Here is a 21,468-nt window from a genome sequence, read left to right on the forward strand (position 1 = left end):
AAGTACAAAGGAATGTTGAGATCAGGGTCAAGGCCATGGGTGTTGCCTTCTTTCCTTCTCCCTGGAATTAGAAGTATCATTTAGGTCATGAAACTGATGCCTGGGTTAAGACCCAAGACACTGTCTAACCTCAGCTGTATGCTTTAATCTCCACTGCATCCCTAACTCACCAAGGGTCTTCCTGGCATAGCCAGTAGTCGATAAATACTTGTTGAATGAATGAACCAAATTCTATTGAGCTTAGTGACATGAACAACTTTTTTTCCTTTCTCTAAGCCTCATTTTCCCTATCCATGAAATGATGGTTATTACACACTATTAATGTATTATATTATATTATATATTATTATACAACACTATATTATTATATTAACATATTAATATAAAACATCATTTTCTCTTAAAGAGATTTAATTAACACATGATTGTATACACATGAGGAAAGTAATATTTGAGTACATGTGTATATGGAATAATGGTAAATCATTAGAGTATTTATCATATCTACTGTCTCAAATATTTATCATTTCTTTGTGCAAAAACAATTTTAAGTGACCCAGACACTGTTTACCTAGCTCCTACAATTGCATAATATTACATCTCTGCCATGAATCCTTTATTATATATGGCTTTGCTTTTTTTTTTTTTTTTTTAGCAGTTGCAGGGTGTTGAACTCAAGGCCTAACACTGTCTCTAAGCTGTTTTTGTTTTTGTTTTTTTTGGTCAAGGGTAGAGCTCTACCACTTTGGGCCTCAGCTGTCTCTACTTCTACATTTTTGGTGGTTGATTGGTGATAAAAAGTCTCCCAGACTTTCCTGCCTGGCCTGGGCCTGAACCGAGATCCTCATCTCAGCCTCCTGAGTAGGTAGGATTATAAGCAAGAGCCATCAGCACCCAGCTTGGCTTTGCTTTCTAATCTTGTACTAATCTGTACTAATCTTGGTAAAAGCCATTTCCAGAGTATTTCTTAGTCTCCTTAGCTTCATCTTCAGTTTGTCCCAAACTAAAGGACCTACCCTAACCAAAGGCCATAAGAAAGTCAGTACTCTCACACTCTCCTCTGGTCACCCTTGCTGCTGGGCCACTCCTGAACTCAGTGTCTAGTTCTGACAAGTAGGTCACTGTATTCTTGAGATCCAGGACCCCTTTAATCACCTGTTCTCCAAAACTGGGGTCTGGATGATGGACATTTGTGCTCTCACTGTATATTCACTTGAGCCCACACAGGAGGAACTAGGAGGAAAGAAAATAAGGAACCAGAATCCATAAATCATCTCTTCAAACCATTGGATTCTACAACTACTATCTTTTAATAGTTGCCCATCTTTGTGTTTAAGAAGGTGAAGAATAGTAACTAATAATCCCATAAAACCGTAAGAAATCCAGAGGGAGCAGAAGCTAGATGAATAAAATGGAGCTGTTCACCACATGCCTACAAGGTTAATTTATCACTAGTAATATCAGAACAACCCATAAGCTTACCTTATATCAATTATTTCTATAATGTCACAGGAGTCCTAGCTAATTCCCTAGGAAGGCCTTTCCTGGTGTTGTCTATGGACTATGTTTTTCTGTGTTACCATAGTATGAATTATCCTTCCAATTGGAACAATTTAAATTGGAAAAAATGTAATTTTAATTGGAAAAATTTAAAATAAGCTTTAGACTCTTTCAACTCTTCCTTCTCCTCCACCTTGGAGCCATCTTTTTCCTAAACAGCATTTTCTTGTTCCTTCAGCTATACCTGTGCTCAATGTTCTGTGACTTGAGTCACCTTTTAGAGGGGAAGAAGCATATCATAAGACATAGCACAGAGTGCATGTTTAAAAAATTGATCCATTCACATGGGTTCTATACAAATTGCCATCCATGTTAGCTTCTTGTCAAAATAATGCTAGCAATGGTGCATATAGGTTGGTACAGATGAAACAGAGCTGATTACTTTTTGCCTGAGATGGTGTGATTATCCAGATACAGTCTAGCAAAGTCAGAGCATATTTAGTAACAGGGTAGCAATAGCTTCATGATGATCACTGGGCTCACTTTTACCTAGAGCTTCACCAACCCTCCTTCCCCACTCCCCCCCAATATTCCAGAAAGTTATTTAAATGGAAGGTTTCTTGAAGTTGCCTCAGAGGGATGCACTAGCAGCAAATCAGTGAAAAGAGAAAGAAACATCATAGCTCCCACCAGCATATCTGCATTCATATACTGATCAGGGCTGTTAATTCCACTTCCACAGAACTCAGAAAAACTAAGCAAAGCCGGGCACTGGTGGCTCACGCCTGTAATCCTAGCTACTCAGGAGGCTGAGATCTGAGGATCGTGGTTCAAAGCCAGCCCGGCAGGAGAGAACGTGAGACTCCTATCCCCAATAAACCACCAGAAAACCGGAAGTGGCGCTGTAGCTCAAGTGGTAGAGCGCTCACCTTGAGCTCAAGAGCTGAGGGACAGCACCCAGGCCCAGAGTTCAAGCCCCACGACTGACCAAAAAAAAAAAAAGAAAGAAAGAAAAACTAAGCAAAATCAAGAAAATTAAAATGCATAATTCCACTCTCTAGAGGAGCCACTGTTAATGCCTTAGTTACAACCCAAGTTATAGTCATTCAAATTGAAATCCTGATTCATTCCATTCGCTCTTGTTTTAGGCAAGTCTAATTTTTTGACTTGCCTGCTTATCTGGAAAAACTGAAATAATAATGCCATTCTAGCAAGGTTATTGTAAAGATATATTGAGATAACCTATACCAAGCATGTAATTCATACTTACTCTCAAACTTATAACTATTAGTATCTTATCAGGTTATTCCACTTCCAAGTAACAGTCCTAATCTTTCTTATAACCTTGCTTGGGTTGCTTTAATTCTTTATTAAAATGAATGGGAATATAAGGCTGGTTACTTGTTGATGGTTATAGAGAATGTGTATTCATTGCACTATTTTCTTATATGTATATATGTGTATCTTTCAGAGGAAATGACTTTAAAAGAGAAAGAAATAAGAAAGGAAAGTAGGTGGGAAAGGAAGAAAGGAAGGAAGGTCAGAAGCCAATATGGGCAGAAAAAAATCTCTGAGACTCTTTATCTCCAACTAACTAGCAAAAAACCAGAAGTGGAATTGTGGCTCAAGTTGTGGCGCACCATCCTTGAATGAAATACCCACGTGAGCCTGGAGGTCAAGCCCCAGTAACAGAACAATGAAAGAAAGAATGAATGAATGGATAAATATGTAAATAAATGTCATTAAATACTTAAAAAAGAAATAAACAGTATAAATCAGGTATATTTTGTTCTGAAGAGCTAGAAAATAAACATCCACCCATTACCAGAGGAAAAAACACCCTGATAAATTGCCTTTTAATTTCAATTACCCTGAGTTGGATTTCTATTAGCCCTTTCCTAGCTTTGCCATGTAAAACAGTAACGAGCACATCTTGCCGAGAAAGACAGCTTGTTACTACTGCTTCATCTAAGCATTAACTATGGCATGGTACTCTTTTTAAGACAATGTCTCCATAGATACTGATAAAATATTTTATTTCCTTTTCTAATTGTCAGATAACTTATTGGGTAATTCTAAGTGGCAGATACTAGCAATGGGAAGTCTCAAAGAAGAGAAAAGCTACCACAGTTTCCTCCTAAATACTTGTACCTGATATGTCAGAATCTCATTACAATCCTCTGGCCTTTTTTCTTTATATTTCACTGAGATGGTGGACTGGATGAGCAACAACTGACCCCTTACACAGTTTTAGATACAGTAATTATTCCCATTGGCATCTCAAGTTGTCCCTCTGATTTTAGAATCCAGTTTTCCTATGATACTAAGGAAACTTACATTATACTGTTAACTCTGTTCACTATATCAGCTTGGACAAATCCTATCTCTTAAAGTTCTGATCCACAAATTTGCTCAGGTTCTGGTATCCTCTACATATGTTATAATTTTGTTGTTTAAAAACCTTTCTTGATGGGGCTGGGAAGTTGGCTCAGTGGTAGAGCGCTTGCCTTGCATGCATGAGGCTCTGGGTTCGATTCCTCAGCACTACATAAGCAGAAAAAGCCAGAACTGGTGCTATGGCTTAAGTGGTAGAGCACTAGCCTTGAGCTGAAGAGCTCAGGGACAGCGCCCAGGCCTAGAGTTCAGGCCCACAACTGACAAAAAAAATAAAATAAATACCTTTTTTGAGCATATTGGTTAAATTAGGCAAGTTTTTTAGCCAAATGAATTCACTGTTTCAAAAGTTGAAATGACACAGTAAAATGAGATAATCATCATTCCTTTCCAATTTCTATTTCTCTTCTTAGAGATATCTCTTATTAATTTCTATGCTTCCTTTCAGTTCTTTAAAAATGCACTGACAGCTGGGCGCCTGTGGCTCATCCCTATAATCCTAGCTACTCAAGAGGCTGAGGTCTGAGAATCGCAGTTCAAAGACAGCCTGGGCAGGGAAGTCCATGAGGCTCTTATCTCCAATTAACCACCAAAAAGCCAGAAGTGGCACTGTGACTCTAAGTAGTAGAGCACTAGCTTTGAGCTGAAATGCTCAGGGACAGAGCCCAGGTCCAGAGTTCAAGCCCTACAACTGACAAAGAAAATGCACTGACAGGAGAGGTGCCAGTGGATCATGCCCATAACCCTCGCTGCTGAGAGGGTGAGATATGAGGACTGAGATTCATAGCCAACCCAGGTACAAAAGTCTATGAGAGACTTATCTCCATTTAAGCACCAAAAAAGCCAGAAGTGGAGCTGTATCTCAAGTGGTAGAGAGCTAGCCTTGAACAAAAAAACCTCAGGGATAGCACCCAGGCCCTGAGTTCAAGCCTGAGAACGATCACACACAAAAATACGTTGACATGTATGTAAGTACATACATATACACAGTGCAAACGCTGTTATAAATGTATTATATTTATGAATCTGGGCTTATGCTTTTTTAGAGATGTTATAATCTGTGCATACTTCTTAATTTATAACATTTTCATTGATTAACATTAATCATAAAAAGTGACGGGCATCATTCTAATATCTTTATATGTACATATAATGTACTTTATCTTCACTCCTATTATTTTTATCCATTCTTATGCAATACCTCATTTTCTTAATTTTTATTTTTGTCAGTCGTGGGGCTTGAACTTTGGGCCTGGGCACTGTCCCTCACCTCTTCAGCTCAAGGCTAGCGCTCTACCACTTGAGCCACAGCACCACTTCTGGTTTTCTGGTGGTTTATTGGAGATGAGTCTCATGGACTTTCCTGCCCAGCTGGCTTTGAACCACGATCCCCAGATCTTAGCCTCTTGAGTAACTAGGATTACAGGTGTGAGCTACCAGCACCCGGCTCATTTTCTTAATTTTCTTTAAAATTTTCTTTAAATGAATTTTGTTATTACTTTCTCACCCATGCATATGATGTATTTCTATCACCTCCCACTCAAATAGTCCTCCTTTCATGTTTTCTTTAAATCTAGATTATAAACATGAGGAGAAATATATAGAATTTATCTTTCTGAGTCTGGCTTATGTCACTTAACATGGTGATCAATATTTCCACGCATTTTCCCATAAATGGTGTAATGTGTGTGCCAGTACTGGGGCTTGAATTCAGGGATGCCTGCTCTTTTCTGTCTTTTTTTCACTCAAGGCTCTACCACTGAAGCCAGCTTTACTTCTGGCTTTTTACTGGTTAATTGGATATAAAAGTCTCATGGACTTTTCTGCTTGGGCTGGCATTGAACCATGATCCTTAGATCTCGACCTTCTTTTTTTTAAACTTAATTTTATTGTAAAGGTGATGTACAGAGGGGTTACAGTTGCATAAGTAAGGTAATGAGTACATTTCTTTTCAGTTACCCCTTCCCTTAGCCGCCTTTGTAGGACTATAGGCAAGCCACCAGTGTCTGGCAAGTTTGTTCTTCTTTATGGTTGAATAATGTGTACCATATTTTTTTACACATTGTTCTGTTGATGAACACCTAGCCTGAATTCATAGCTTAGCTACTGTGAATGGTACTACAGTAAACATAGGTGTGCAGGTGTCTTTATTTGTGTGCTTGTTCTTGTTCCTATTTCTTCAGGTAAATATTCAAGATGATATAACAGGTTCACTTGATAGTTCTCTCTTTAGTTATTGAGGAACCTCCATAATAATTTCCATAGTGTCTACATTAACATATTTCTACCAAGAATATATAAGGATTCCTTATGTTTTACACACATCAGTATTTGTTGTTGTTGTTTTCTTAATGATATCCAAAAAATTAGGGTGCAATGGAATCTTAATGTCATTTTGGTTTGCCTTTTCTTTATCATGAAAGATATTGAACATTTCCTATGTATTGACTTGCTATTTGTTTTTTTTTTTTTAAAGAATTGTCTCCCAACATAGAAAACCCAGTACCTAGAGGATTCACTTCTGGATTCTATCAGATTTTCAAATCAGAACAAATATCAATACCTCTCAAACTTTTCTATAAAACATAAAGGGTGGCAATCTTACCAAACTCATTAAATAGAGTATTATGTTCAATTCCAAACTGGACAAGAACACACAATAAAGAGAATTAAAAACAAATTTTGTTATCGAAAGTAGACACAAACATTCCCCATAAAATTCTTGCAAACTGAATTAAAAAACACATTTAAAAAGATTATACATCATAATGAAGGTTGTTTAATCCAAGGGATTCAAGGATGGTCCAACATATGTAAAAAATTAATACATGCAATACAGCACATTAACAGGATCAAGAACACAGACAACACAATCATCTCAATTGATGCCAAAAACCAAAAGGTATGCAAAAACTAGGAATTGAAGGAATGTACATCAATCAATATAACAAAGGCTATGCGTACAAATCTATAGCCAACATCACATTGAATGGGGTAGAGCTGATATGATTTGATCAAAAATCAGGCACATTCCTGGTACCAGGTTTCAATGACAAGGTTTGCATCCTATTGCAATCGTTTTATTTATACAGAGGCAAGAGTAATTCCAGGGAAATAATGGCAATTACAACTCAAAGGGGCTGCACTTGCGTCAAGCTGGATCCCCATACATGTGGTTTTTGGATAATAGCCCCTTGTCTTAATCTGTCCTGACTCAAAATAAAAATGCTTTATACTGGATGATTTATAAACAACAGAAACCTTATGCATCTACAGACTGGGAAATGTTTCATAAGGGCTTATGATGCATAGATGGCACTTTCTGGGTATTCTCACAGGGGCAAACAAGATCCTTTTGGGCATTTTTGTAATACTACTAATGTCATTCATTATAATCTGTCTTCATGACTCCTAAAATGCCTCAATTTTTCATACCATTACATACATGGTTAGGTTTCAATATGATTTGGGGGGGTGGAGAAGCAACACAAACATTCCAATAATGGAATTCTTTATAATACATGCAGTTTACAAATATCTTCTATTTTGTCTGTTGTCTTTTTACTTTTTGATTGTTTTTGTTCCTGTGCAGAAGCCATGTATTTGGATACAAGCCCCACTTGTTCAGTTTTGAAGCTGTTTCAATTTAATAAAAATTAGAAACTAGGTAACATATCAAGAAAGATTACAAAATAGTGACCTTAGTTAAAAGTATGGTTTAATCACAATCCACATCTCAAGAGAAGAGAAAATACATTTCTGGCTTCTTATAACTTTACTGAAGGTAACAAATGTCAAGTTAATTGAACATTGGTTAAATACTAAAGGACAAGCTGTATTAAAGAACAAGTCAAGACTGTTGCTATTTCATTGTACTATACATATCACTGTTATTTTCCTCAAATTTACAACAAGTATCTTGAAGTGATTCTGTACATCTATTTGTTTTCATCCTACTGTATTCCATCACATTACTTTCTTGTCCATATTTGGAGCAATCCTTATATTTCCCATCTGACTTTCTCTATTGGCTCTGTCTTGCACTTAGAGCAACGGTCCCCCAAGAACTCACTAGCAGCCATGAGCCAGTGGCTCATGCCTGTAATTCTAGCTACTTAGGAGGCTGATATCTAAAGATCAGGGTTCAAAGCCAGCCTGGGCAAGAAAGTCCCTGAGACTCTAATCCCCTATTAACTACCAGAAAACCGGAAGTGGCACTGTGACTCAAGTGGTAGGGCACTCACCTTGAGCTGAAGAGTTCAAGGACAGTGCCCAGGCCCAGAGTTCAAGCCCACGACTGACAACAAGAAAAAAAAAACACTAGCCTTTGTCTTTCAAATTCAGGCCTTCTTTAACTTTAGATGTTGTTTAATTCTTTTAAATTTTGGAATATTTTCAGTCTTACAAAAAATTATGATAGTGCAGAAAATTCTCATATAACTCCAACCAGTTTTCACTAAGTTTAATACCTATGTATGTACAAGAAACCATTGCATGTGGTATTATAGAACAAAATATATCATAAAAATGTGTATATTTGTGATTACTAAAATATTAATAAAAATTTAAACATAAGCACATTTAGAAAAATAATAAAACTTTCACTTAAAGTAGCAAAAACCATCTTGAGCAAATAATGAAAGTGAAGACATCACACTGCTTAACTTCAAAATCTACCACAAAACTATATTAATCAAAATAGTGATAGAGGAATAATAATATAGAGCAATAGGACAGATAACCCAGAAACAAATCCAAACTTACGCTCAACTGACTGCCAACATCACACAATGAAGAAATGGCAGTCTCTTCCATAATTGTTTAGAGGACTGGGTAATGACATGCAGCATATAATTAGATCCTTATTTCAGACCGTATTTTTTTTAACATTTTTATTATTATCTTTAAGTAGTTGTACAAAGAAGTTTCCATTCTCCAAAACAGTATATGAATACAAGGTGTCAGACCGTATTTAAAACAAACAAACAGCATGGACTAACAATTTAAATGTAAGACCAGAAATTACAAAACTGCAAAAAATAAAAAATAACACAGCAGGAAAGCTCTTTGACATGTCTAAGCAATGTCTATTTGCATAGACACAGTGAGACCAAAGGAGGGTACTCTCAAGAGAGAAACACAAAGGCACTACTTCACATAGTTTCAGCTATTGCGGGGATCTGTGAAACATACTCTTGCAATAGGTGATGGATCACTATTTACATTTTTTCCTTTTTTAAGCCCGCTATACAGAGAAACCACAATAAGCTAGCTGTGAAATGGCAAGGGACGACATTATAGTGAAACAAATTCCAAAATATGGAAACGAGATCTTTCTTAACAAACTTTTTATTTCTTGATGATTATGTCTTTGTGTATGGTTTATTCACGTGTATCTCTTTGTGGGGGAAAGGGCACAGAACTCAAGGAAAAAAGGGTGAAAAAGTGGAGCACCTTTAAAATAACAATAAATAATATTTTTTAAAAAAAAGAACATAGGGGGAAAGCTCCTTGACATGTCTGAGCAGTCTATTTGCAAATGGCCAGCAGAACTCAAAAAACATCCTCAGCATCTGAGTTAAGCATGCACTTGGGAGGTAGACTATTTGAGCTCAAAACCTGGCTCTACCACTTACTACCTATGTGGACTTTGGTAAACAATTGCTCTTTGCCTCAGTTTCTACTTTGTTAAGTATTTCAATGTTAACATTGAAAACATTACTGTGTACTATGCATTTAGGCCACACAGGACAGTCATTTGTAATTGTCATTGACAACTTGGGAATAAAACTTAATACTTACAGAATACATACAAATGGGATTAAACCAAAGACAATCTGTTGGAGAAAGTACTTGTAAACCACACATCTGGTAAAGGGTAAACATATTGACAGTTCATAAACTAGCAGAAAAGCAATGTGACTGAAAAATGTGCAAAGGACCTGAATAGAAATTTTGCAAATGACAAATAAATGGCCAACAAGTATTATGAAACAGTGCTCAATATCATGAATTGTCAAGGAAATGCAAACCAAAGCCACAAGATATCACCCACAACTGTTAGGGTGGCTATTATTAAAATGACAAATTCATTGCCTGGTGACAAGGTGGAGATAAGGAATCCTTGCAGTGTTGGGGACAACTACCATGTTACAACCATCTTGGAAATACAAGGAGGTTCCTCAAAAAAATTAAACTATCTTAAGATCCTGCCATACCACACTTGACATATATGCAATGGAGATCTAAATCAATATACAAGGAGGAAATCAATATACAAGGAGGATAGCTGAAGGCCCGTGTTTACTGTGGCTCTTTTCACAACAGTCAAATTGAAATCAGCCAAGGTGTACAACAACCAAGGAACGGCATTGTGTGTGTGTGTGTGTGTGTGTGTGTGTGTGTGTGTATACACTTATACTATGTATGCATACACACGTGTGCACACACACCATGCATATTACTCATCCATAGACAAAAATGAAATTGCCACTTACAGGAAACAAAACTGAATATCATAATGTTGAACAAGATAAGCTAAATTCAAAAAGGCAACTATGACATGTTTTCAGTCATTTGCAGTGTTAGTCCCAAAGTGATTATGGTGGTTTTGATGATTTGGGGACATGGGTGTAAAAATTAGACTATCTAGAAGCTGATCAGTAGGAAGGCAAAGAGGAAAAGCAGGAGATAGTGAACAGGATCAAAGGACATTATAGATGTCTATACACACAAATTTTTTTGTTTATACACACACACACACACACACACACACACAGCATAATTAAACCCCATCAAATGCTGTTTGAAAAGGGAAAGGGAAGCAATGGGAATATAGTAAAGGGAATAAACTGTCAATTAGTTCTAAGTGTATTGTATGAGTGTATGGAAATATAACAATGAAATTCCCACATATTAAAATATCATAAAAATAGAATCACTATTTTGACTCAGCAATCCCATTCCTGGGTATATAATCAAAGGAAATCATTATTAGATATTAAAAAGGTACGTTTTCGCTTGTGTTCACTGTAACATTATTCATAATAGCCAAAACATGGAATCAACTGGTATCCATCAAGAAATAAAGAGATGAAGACAAAACTGACATATATAACCAATGGATTATTATTTACCATTAGAAAATAAAATTTCTGCTATTTGAAGCAGAAAGAACCAGGACATGTTGCTAACTGAAGTTAGCTAATTGTAGAGAGAAAATATCACAATTTCAGTTACTTGTAGAATTTAAAAAAAAAAATCAAACTCAGAGAAGCTGAGTAGAGTGGCAATCACCTGAGGCTCAAGGTATCAGGGGTTTGGGGGAAGTGACTAAAGAATATAAAATTTCAATTAGAGTGTTAAGAGATACATTACACAACATGGGAATAAATCTAATAACAATGTATTACTGAAAATTAGATTGTTTTTTTACCACAAAATACAAATGCAAGGTAAAACATGCTGAGTTTAATTTAGCCATTCTACAATGTATGTTTCAAAACACCATTTGCACATGACATATGCAATTTTGTCAGCACTTTAAATTTATAGTAGCTAATCCAGCCTTCATTTTGTTTAAATTATCAATCCCAAGTTAACATCAATTTAAGAATCTCCTTTCAGAAATTTACAGTATTTGTGGAGATGGTATCATCTTTTTAGCATTATTTGTAAAATTTCACTGGATTTCATTACATGTGTGGAATGAACTTTTACTATATGTACCCCCTATTGTTCTATGTCCTCTTTTCCCTTCCTTTTTTATTTTTATTTTTGAGGGAGTGCCAGTCTTGGGGTTGGACCTCAGACCTTGGCGATATTCCTGAGCTTTTTGCTCAAAGCTAGCAATCTACCACTTGAGCCACAGCTCCACTTCTGCCTTTTATATTTTTGGTCGGTCATGGGGCCTGAACTCTGGGTACTGTCCCTCAGCTCTTCAGCTCAAGGCGAGTGATCTACCACTTGAGCCACAGTGCCACTTTCAGTTTCTTCTGCTTATGTGGTGCTGAGGAATTGAACCCTGGGCCTTATGCATGCAAGGCAAGCACTCTACCTCTGAGCCACCTTCCCAGCCCCCACTCCTGTCTTTATGTTTAATTGGCGATAAGTCTAATGGACTTTACTGCCTGGGCTGGATTTAAAACTGCAATCCCCAGATCTCAGCCTCCTGAGTAGCAAGGATTACAGGCTTAAGTAACAAGCACCCGATCCTTCCTTCTTTAAAAGAATCTAGTTTATTTTGCTGAACTTGGTCTTCTCTAGTCCATTCATTTTCCTGTGAGTAGCATAGTTTCATTCTTTCTGGCATTCTAAGCACCCCCTCAAAGAAATGAATGATGTTTAAGGAAATGACAATTGTCTTGATCACCACAAATATATATTGTTGACACTATATAAACACAAATAATTATATCCTCAAATACTTTTAAGAATAAAATACCCACAAGATACTGAAGGAACCAATTGTACTGACTCATTTTGAAAGCTTATATCTATTCTTTCATTCTTGCCCCACCCAAGCCTAAGCTTACATTCCAGATGGTCATTTATATTGTTGCCTTTGCCTGAAACTCTCAACCTTGGTCATCCCCATTCCCATTTCACATGGCCCATGATGCAGTTTTTAAGATGCAATCTAAGTGGCGGGTTTATTCTATTCCTAATAGCCAAATTAACTGTAATATATCTTTAAACAAAATACTACTAGGGATAAAAGGAAGTAACTGTTTATATATACAATGTAGATAAATCTCAGAAACATTCTGCTATTAACATGATTTTATACACAAAAAATAAATACAGCATGATTCTACTTATACAAGGTTCTAGAACAGCCAAGTTTATGATGAAAAGAAACAATAGCTTTTGCCTACTCAGGAAGGATGGAAGCAGCACAAATAGGTTAGAGAACATAAACTTTCTGCATTGATGACAGACAGTGTTCAATGTCTTTGAGAAGGACTGGGCTAAATAGCTTCAATTATTTGTCAAAATAACAAATATATAGTTTATATAATTACTGTACAAGATTATATGAAAAGAAAAAAACTGTTAATCACTAAACTCTTAGGTACAAAGTAATATAAAGTATTTGTTTTTACTGTAAAACTCCTTCACCTTGTACACATGGTTTTTTTTCATAAGAAAATGTTGGGAAAAATTCCATTTTTTTTATCATCACTGTGCTGTTTAATAGTCCACTCCACTTGCTCCAAAGACAGCCTGCTTGCTCTCACCAACAATGGCTTAGGGGGAAAAGATGATTGACAACAGAAAAATTCAATTTTTGTCAGTTTTACGCAACTTCAAGACTTTCTGAATATATTCACTGTTAGTGCTCCTGCTCTGTGCTCAACACATAATTCAGATTTTTAGTGTTGTAGCTAATTATCTCAATCACTGAAAACTATAAGCAACTTAAAAATAAAGTCCATTTTCATGGCCTTTGGGTGTTCAGGAGCTAGCAAAAGATCAAGCACACAAAGAATCATAAAGGAGTGTTGGGCAGGGCACAGTGACACACTATAATCTCAGTTATGAGGGTCTCAAAGATAGAAAGATCATAGACCAGCCTAGGCAAAACAAAACCAAAAAAAAAACAAAAAACCCAACAACAAAAACACATTAACAAAACCCAATCTCAGAAACAGAGCGGCCATTGTGACACATACCTGTGTTCCTAGCTACGTGTGACAGTGAGGTTGACAGTCTAAGGTTTGCCTAGGAACAGAAATGAGAGACCCTACCTTAAAAGTAAACAATGTAAATAGAGATGAGTGGTAGAGCCTTTGTCTAGTAAGCATGTGGCTCTGGACTCAAACCCACATTATCACCACCCATTTAAAAAACATTGACTTTAATTTAGTGAACTTTGTCACCTAGTTTTCTCATAATCAAAGGCTGTGTGCTTATCTGGTTCCATCTAAACTGGTACCTATTCACGTGAACCCTCAAGTTCCTTTTGTGGCATAATACTGAATATGTCTCTCTTATATTATCCTACTTTCTTCTCGGATCCAAAGCTTTTAAAACCATTAACTACTGGAAGTCTCAGAACACAGACTTAATTTATACTTTCTTCAGAGAAGCCAGCTGGGTAACATATTAAGAACAATGTTTATTCACACCACTCAATTCAGTAGCCAGCTGGATTCCTTAAAGATGCACCATGGCACAATGAATAATATGCCATTTTATCTTTATGCAATTATGCATGTTATATCCTTATTATCAAGTAGCTTCAATGGCTTGTGGGATTACTCATATTTAGAGATTTAAATCTCATTTAAAAATACATATGATTTACTAAAATATGAAATGGTGATGTTTTCTATAAACATTTCCACTCAAAAAACATTCAAATATGTGATATAATTTGTAAGTCATTTAGAGCCATCCTCCCCCTTTGATTACAAGAGATAAAACATACAACATACTGTAGGTTTATTTTTATTCAAAAAGTTACTGTCTCAAGACATAAATACAAATCAGAAAACAGTACAATTAGGACAATAGAATGTGGAGGACAACAGGTTAGAGTAATATATAAAACATTTTTAGCTGGTTGAAAACAAAGCTGTAAGAACTGCTTTCACAAAGAAGTACTCCTTTCAAGAGTGAGAAAAAAAATCAACTTAGGTTTGAAATCATATATACAGTCCTCTCAGCAGTTCTAGTAAATGCAGTGGTGTGTCAAACAACATATGCAATACTTTTGCACATAACAATATTTGTTGATGGAATATCTGTTAGACAAGTCTGGTTTCATTTGTTATTAACCAGGATTTAATATAATAATTGTATTTTATCCTGATCTTTTAGCTAATCTATGGTTTTTGGCTACCACAGCCCAATGCTTGTTGATTTTCTGATTCTAAAATCTGGAAGCCTTTTGGTTTCACTCATCTGAATATATTGTTATATTGCAAGCATATTAAGGCATGGAATGATTAAAATAATATACCTCAAGAACTGAGAGACGACTGACAAAAGATACACATGTAATATAAGTTAATATTTTGTTTTAAACGATGTCTAGCTGCCTAAGCCTCGCAAAATGAGTTTGATGTCAAAATGGCAAGTAGCCACTTTCTGTTTTAAACTAATTCAATTTGTGAAAGGACATAATGAAGTTTAAAGCTTAGCTTTCAAAGAATATTATGGGTTATGAATTCTATTATCCCATCTAATTTACATACAGAGGAAATGTACTGTAACCTGTTAGAAGTATCTTTAACCTGAAGACTGCTTGCAAAGACAGATAGATAAAACAATATAAAATACAAATTTAAAAATCATTTTAAAGCATGAACATTCATGCTTTTCTATTTTTAAACATTGTTAAACTTTCAATATATTTCTGAAACCTCATAATTTTAAGTTGGAATTTAAAAGTAAGAAAAAACTAAACAAACTGCGCAATTATAAAATCAGCACCAATTTATATATATATATAATTTTATTTAAAATTTAGATCCCTATTCCCACACTCTAATAAGCTGTATAATTTTTGTTTAGAATTTTTCTGCAAACATACTACAATAAGCTTCTTTTATTTGGAGACAAAATACAGTGGCACTACTTGAAGGAATATCACAACATTACATTTTTATCTTAAAGGACAAGCAAACTTTCAGGGTTGATAATGGGATAAGCATATGTTTGAGACTGGTTACCTTCTGGCAGTTCACTGCATCTGGATATTTCTGAAAAGTATAGAGAAGCTCTTGGATTTTAAAAATATCTTAAAATACATTTTAGATGAAAAAATTGTAAAAGTTCTGCTTATAAGTTTAACTTTTCTCCACAATTACAATATTTAAAACAAAGTTTTGATTGGTGTTTTAAGCATTTAAATTTAGAATGCTAAAAACAATTCTATCCTACAATTTCAGTGTCAGGGAATAAACCATCCTTAACTTCTGATTCTTGGATGTAAACAGAAATCCAGCAGAGGACATCATTACTTAATACAACCAGTAAATAAATGAGAGATTTCTTATCTGTACCAAATGCCTCTTCAGATTGTTATGTTTTGTAAAAAAGCATGAAATAAATTGATTTCAAAGCCAACTAACAGCGCATAAATAAAATATTTACTTTCTAAGAAAAACTGTAGCTTATCATCAAATTGTTTACTTGTCCTTTACTTTTTCAGGCAAACAAAACTGCCTCTCAATTCATCTGATCTTGGTAAGCATAAGCATTTCATATTCTCCTTAGAGAAAAATCTGTACAGGATTTCATTGTATTTCACACTTTACTTTAAAATTTCTTCTTCCACTTAGAAAACGACTTCACCACAGATTTAATTGTGTACTGGTATTAAAACATTGACACTCCAAGAACCTAATGAAAGAGAAAAAAATTCATTAAAATAGTTATCTTTATAAAATACGTATCTATTATTTAAATATTGTTATTACATTAACCTTTTATATTAAATAAAATGCTAATAAAACCACTCTCCAGATATGTAACACAAAGTTCATGTGACTGAAATAATAACAGCATCCAAACTAGTGAAGATGGCAATTGATTTACTGTATGTATACACATTCCTAAAGCCCTGAAGATAGATACACACACAACATTGTTGAATGAACAAATGAACATGTTTCATGATACACACTTCTGACATGGAGGATCACTGTAATGTGTTTAAGATTTTCTTAAGAAAGTCTTGGCCATTTGCACTCTGAAGTGGTTACAGTTTTTAAAAGGCATTTGAACATGCAGATCAAAAAAGCCAAGAATAAGACAAGTATGTAGCTAAAACAGGAAGCTTTCTTTAAAAAGTGGGCCTGAGTTAATGAAGGGAATTATAAATTGTAAGAAAGCAAGAAAATAACTTACATTGATATTTTTCTATGCATTCCAATTGGAAAAAGAATGTTAGGGAAAACATAACAGTTACTTGTCACTAAAAGTCAAAGCAAGTGAGGAACAGCTATTAATTTCTCCTTGTTCATTAAACCAGTGTGGCACATAATTTTGGTGTATAATCTAAATTAGATGTTTCAATTAAAATTCTAGCACTTAATAGGACAATTAAGCAATACTTCAGAATGCTGTAATTATTAGCTAGTAAGAACTCCTAGCAAAGCCAGAGGTAACAAGCTGAGATTGAAATGATGAAGGACTCTTGGATCACATATAACTTGAACAAAAGTTAGAAGCTGTAATTTTTTTAATCTGAATTTTCAAACGAGGAAAAAATGTAGCTTTTTTTTGTAATAAAGTACCATGTGAAGTGTAAGAGAATCTCCAATGAAAACAAAGAGGATTTATACACCCTACTTCTTTCAATTCCCATTAACCATAAGTACTCCACTACTTATCCTTTGTATTCCCTGCTCCGAAGAGAAGTTTCAGGGTTCTCTTTGGTTGGTCAGACTCAAGAGTTTCAGTGGTTACAATGTTTACATTAAAGAAACCTCGGTGATGTTTAAGGGTCCTTTCTGGTCAAAACACTCTTGTGACTCTTGGTATAGAAAGACGTGATGAAAGGATAAAATTTTAACTAGTCAATTCTTAGTGTAGAGTGTTGCATTAGGATGAACTTAGGTTCTTTGCAAAGTGCCTGACTAGAAAGCATTTGGACATCTTAAATTCTTTCTGTTCTTTTGTACACACTAGAAAATTAAGTAGCTCCCTTCCTTTATCAATTTTATGGGATGAATAAATCTTGTGTCCAAATGTAAAGTCAACTATATCACATATCTAAAATCTGATGCATACGCACCCCCAAAATGATATGGCCTGTTTTTTTCTTTTATTACCACCCTTAGATAATGTGAAAATCATGTTATGAAAGACATACTTATGAATTATTTTGTAGTAGCTTGGATTATTTTTATAGTATAGAATTAAGTCCACTTAGAATTTGAATATCAGAACTAGGCATTAAGAGATTTAAATTCCAGTTTTTACTTTGATGACTCACTTGTTCATAAGCTTGAATCCATATCTGTTTTATTAATGAAAACATTTTCAGTTATTTATTAAGATATGGATAGACACTAGCATATGCAAACTCAGCTGGAAACTGGTGTCTCACATCTATAATTCTAGCTACTCATACAGTTTAAAGCCATCCCAGGCAGAAAATTTGTATGATTCTATCCCCAGTAAACCAGCAAAAAGCTGAACTGGAGGTGTGACTCAAGTGGTAAAGTACCAGATATGAGAACAGGAACAAAATCCAAGTGAGAAAGTATGAGGTGCTACATTTAAGACCCTGTTCCAGCACAAAAGTAAATAAATAAAAATAAGTAAATAAACTCATGCAAAGTTTAAAGAGAATATAGAAAACTCCTAAAGGTACCTGAAATGTTAAAGATTACTGAGCACTCAGTTATGAACCTGCTGCCATCATGTGGTAATGCTATAAAATTACAAACATGATACATGTGCTTATTTTAATAAGGCAGCTAAAATATTATCAAGTTAATAAAGGCCTTTTTGTTACAACATATTCAATGCCATAAAGTTGCTATACATAAATAATTAGTAGGTCCCCATTTTTTACTGAACTCAGGCTGCAATTTTCTCTGAATATCAAATATCAAAAAATATACACATTTTATATTACTGCTAATCTGTTTCTGTAGAACATCTTTTTACAAATCTAGCATGTAACTATGGAAACAAATGCTTACAGTTCTGACAGATGAATACATAAAAATATGAAGAGTTATAACTGTTCATATCAAGTTTTGATTATGGTAAATCATTTCAATTTCCTAATTAATTTTCTTGGTGTTTCATCAAAATAAGGTCTGGTTTTAGTTTCCACAAATATAAATAGTACTAACAGCATGGGATTATGAAAAAAAAAACTGGGGTTAATTTACTACACTGGCACTTATTAGTTGCACAACTCTACATAAGTCACCAAACCACCTCTCTGTTATCTGTTTACTTAATTATAAAAGTGAGAATCTTGTCATCTTTCTCCCAAGGTTGCTGGAAGGATCAAAATAAGTCATATAGTGTTAGGTACATCAGCTGTCGAATACTAGCTTCTGTACTTCCATTTTGAATGAATAGACAGGGTACACTAGACTATGTAATTGTAGGGGCAGGGGAAGGTCTTCCTCATCACTAAACTTCTACCTTGATAAGGTATTGAATGAATGCATTTGATATCTGCTTAAAAAGATTAGTTTATATCCCTCATCACAATCATCACATGCACATTTTATTTAACAAATTACTCTAGATAATCAGAAAAAAGCACATATTTCAATATGCATTTAAACTGTAATATTATTGGTAGGATAGGTCCCCAATGTTTTATAAAGAATGCTCTGCTGACCTAACCTGAAGCATCAACAGCTCTTGTTAAATGGCCAACGTTCCAGGGCTACTGAGGCAGAAACTAGTTAGATCTCATAAGATCTCCAGATGTCTCAAATGCACATTAGAGAAAAAATAGACTGATAAGCACTGCTCTATGAAATTCTATCTTTTTATTTATTTATTTTTATTTTTTTGCTTATGTGGTGCTGGGGAATCGAACCCAGGGCCTCATGCATACAAGGCAAGCGCTCTACCACTGAGTCACCTTCCCAGCCCTGAAATTCTATCTTTTGAGTCAAATATCTAGCAACATTAATGTTAGTGTGAATTTGTTGTATTTCCAAGAGCATATGTTTTTAAAAATAAAATATTTTCAGGAGCTCCCTGAAAAAAGACTAACAGGTGAACAAGGCAAGGAAGGAATGTTGCTTCACAGTACAATACAATAGTCCCCAACAGGAATAAGTATTAGGAGGAATGAGTCAGCACTAAAAAGTGAGATGGCATATAAATATTTATTCATTCAACAAAACTAAATACCCACTATACTAGGAAGAACTCAAAATGAATAAAATCAATAGTGCTTTCAAGGAGTTTGGTCTACTGAGAGAACAGGATACATAAAAACTTATCTCACTACAAGGTAGTAATTATCACAATGAAAGTACATATGACAATATAGACAAAGAGAATATAACAAAAGATCCAGAAACTAGAAAAAAAGTATGAAGTGTTAAAATTTCACAGTTATCAGAACTGAGTATTAAAGGAAGTATTTACTAGGAAGAAAAAGGAAGGGGTATTTCTGACACAGAGAAAAGCAGGTTAGACAGTTATAGAATATGATAGAGACAAACTAAAAACTTTGATGTAACTGGAATAGAATATACAATGCAAATATAAGAAGAAAACAAGTTTAAGGTGGAAATGGTTTTGTTTGCCAGGCTAAGGAGTCAGTAGTTTTTCTGAATGACAATTAAGGAAAACTTTTCAAAAAAGACTTAGAAAAAAAAGATCAGATGTGCATTGTTAAAAGGTAATTCTCTAAGAGAAAAAAAGGAGTGAGATGGTAACATCTGTGTAAAGACTGCAATATAGTCCAAGTGATGACTGAGGAGATTATGTACCAAAGCACTAATGGGGAGAATATGGTACAAGGTACTAATATTTAAGACAAAAAACAGTGGGTATTATATTGCAGGCCTATAGCCCCAGCACTGGAAAGGCTGAGGTAGTATCAACAGTTCAAGTATTTCATAATGAGTTCAAATATGGCCTGGAATATATAGTGATATGTACAGTGAAACCCAATTTTAGGAAACCAAAAAGAAGAAAAAAAAAGGAACTGACTAACCTCTTGTTCAAGTTTTTTTCCACCACCTCCTGCTTTTGAGAAAGCCTGCACTAGCCCAGATTGGCTTCAAAATTAAAACTCTCCTGCCTCAGTCTTAACAGTGCTGAGATTACAGGCCTAAATCACCACACCCAACATCAAATTCTTACTATCATTCACTATGCTTTTATATTGTAATTAATCTTTAGCCAAGCTATCCATCCATAAATGCATAGTAAATATTTCTGAAATACATTTGATTCTAAGCCATTCTCATGTAACACTCTTTAATTGGAAACCTAAACCTATAGTAAGGTTCTAAATTGTTTAATATTCATATCGCAGTTGGCTAAGGATTTTGAAAGAATTGTGTGTGTGTGTGAATCCTGCGACTTTAACTCAGGGTCTAGGCACTGTGCTTTGGCTTTCTGGCTCAAGGCTAGCACTCTACCACTTGATCCACAGCTCTACTTCCTGCTTTTTGGTGGTTAATTGGAGGTAAAAGTCACACAGACTGTATGTATATGCTGCCTTGGAACTGTAATCCTCAGATTTCAGTCTACTGAGTAGCTAGGATTACAGGTGTGAGCCTTGGGCTCATGAATTGAAACAAGTTTTAATCTGGTACCAGTACTGCATTCACCCTCCCCTATGGAAATTCTACTTGCCAGCCTCTGTTTTCTCCACTCCAAATTGTTTTCATCCATTTTCATTATATTACCCCAACTCTTCAATCTCAAACGCAGTTATTGCATATACTTTTGATTTTGCAATCCTGGGGTAAATTTAAATTAAACCTACTGATTCATCCATAATTGAGGCTGGATCAAAGAAGTCGGGCTTCAGTTCTGTTCGTTCTCTTCTGTTCTTTGATGGTGGCTAAGGAAGAAAAAAAAAGAAAGTGAGTTGACATATGCTATATCTATAAACCTACT

General features: G+C 35.1%; 1 protein-coding gene across 2 annotated transcripts in view; it reads right to left on the reverse strand.

Annotated features, from left to right (window-relative positions):
- Positions 1-14,293: 14,293 nt before the first annotated feature.
- Positions 14,294-21,468, reverse strand: part of Stag2 (STAG2 cohesin complex component) — a 132,587-nt gene continuing 125,412 nt past the window's right edge. The window contains exons 33-34 of one of the 2 annotated variants that reach the window (XM_070039771.1): positions 21,335-21,412; positions 14,294-16,245 (exon numbers count right to left, since the gene is read on the reverse strand). In XM_070039771.1, coding sequence (XP_069895872.1) covers positions 16,222-16,245; positions 21,335-21,412 — 102 coding nt within the window. In that variant the 3' untranslated portion in view covers positions 14,294-16,221. The remainder of the gene's footprint in view (positions 16,246-21,334; positions 21,413-21,468) is intronic. The other variant, XM_070039772.1, reaches the window with a different exon arrangement.

Source organism: Dipodomys merriami, unplaced genomic scaffold (assembly GCF_024711535.1).
Source record: "Dipodomys merriami isolate MVZ:Mamm:240054 unplaced genomic scaffold, mDipMer1.0.p SCAF_3, whole genome shotgun sequence".
Lineage (NCBI taxonomy): Eukaryota > Metazoa > Chordata > Mammalia > Rodentia > Heteromyidae > Dipodomys > Dipodomys merriami.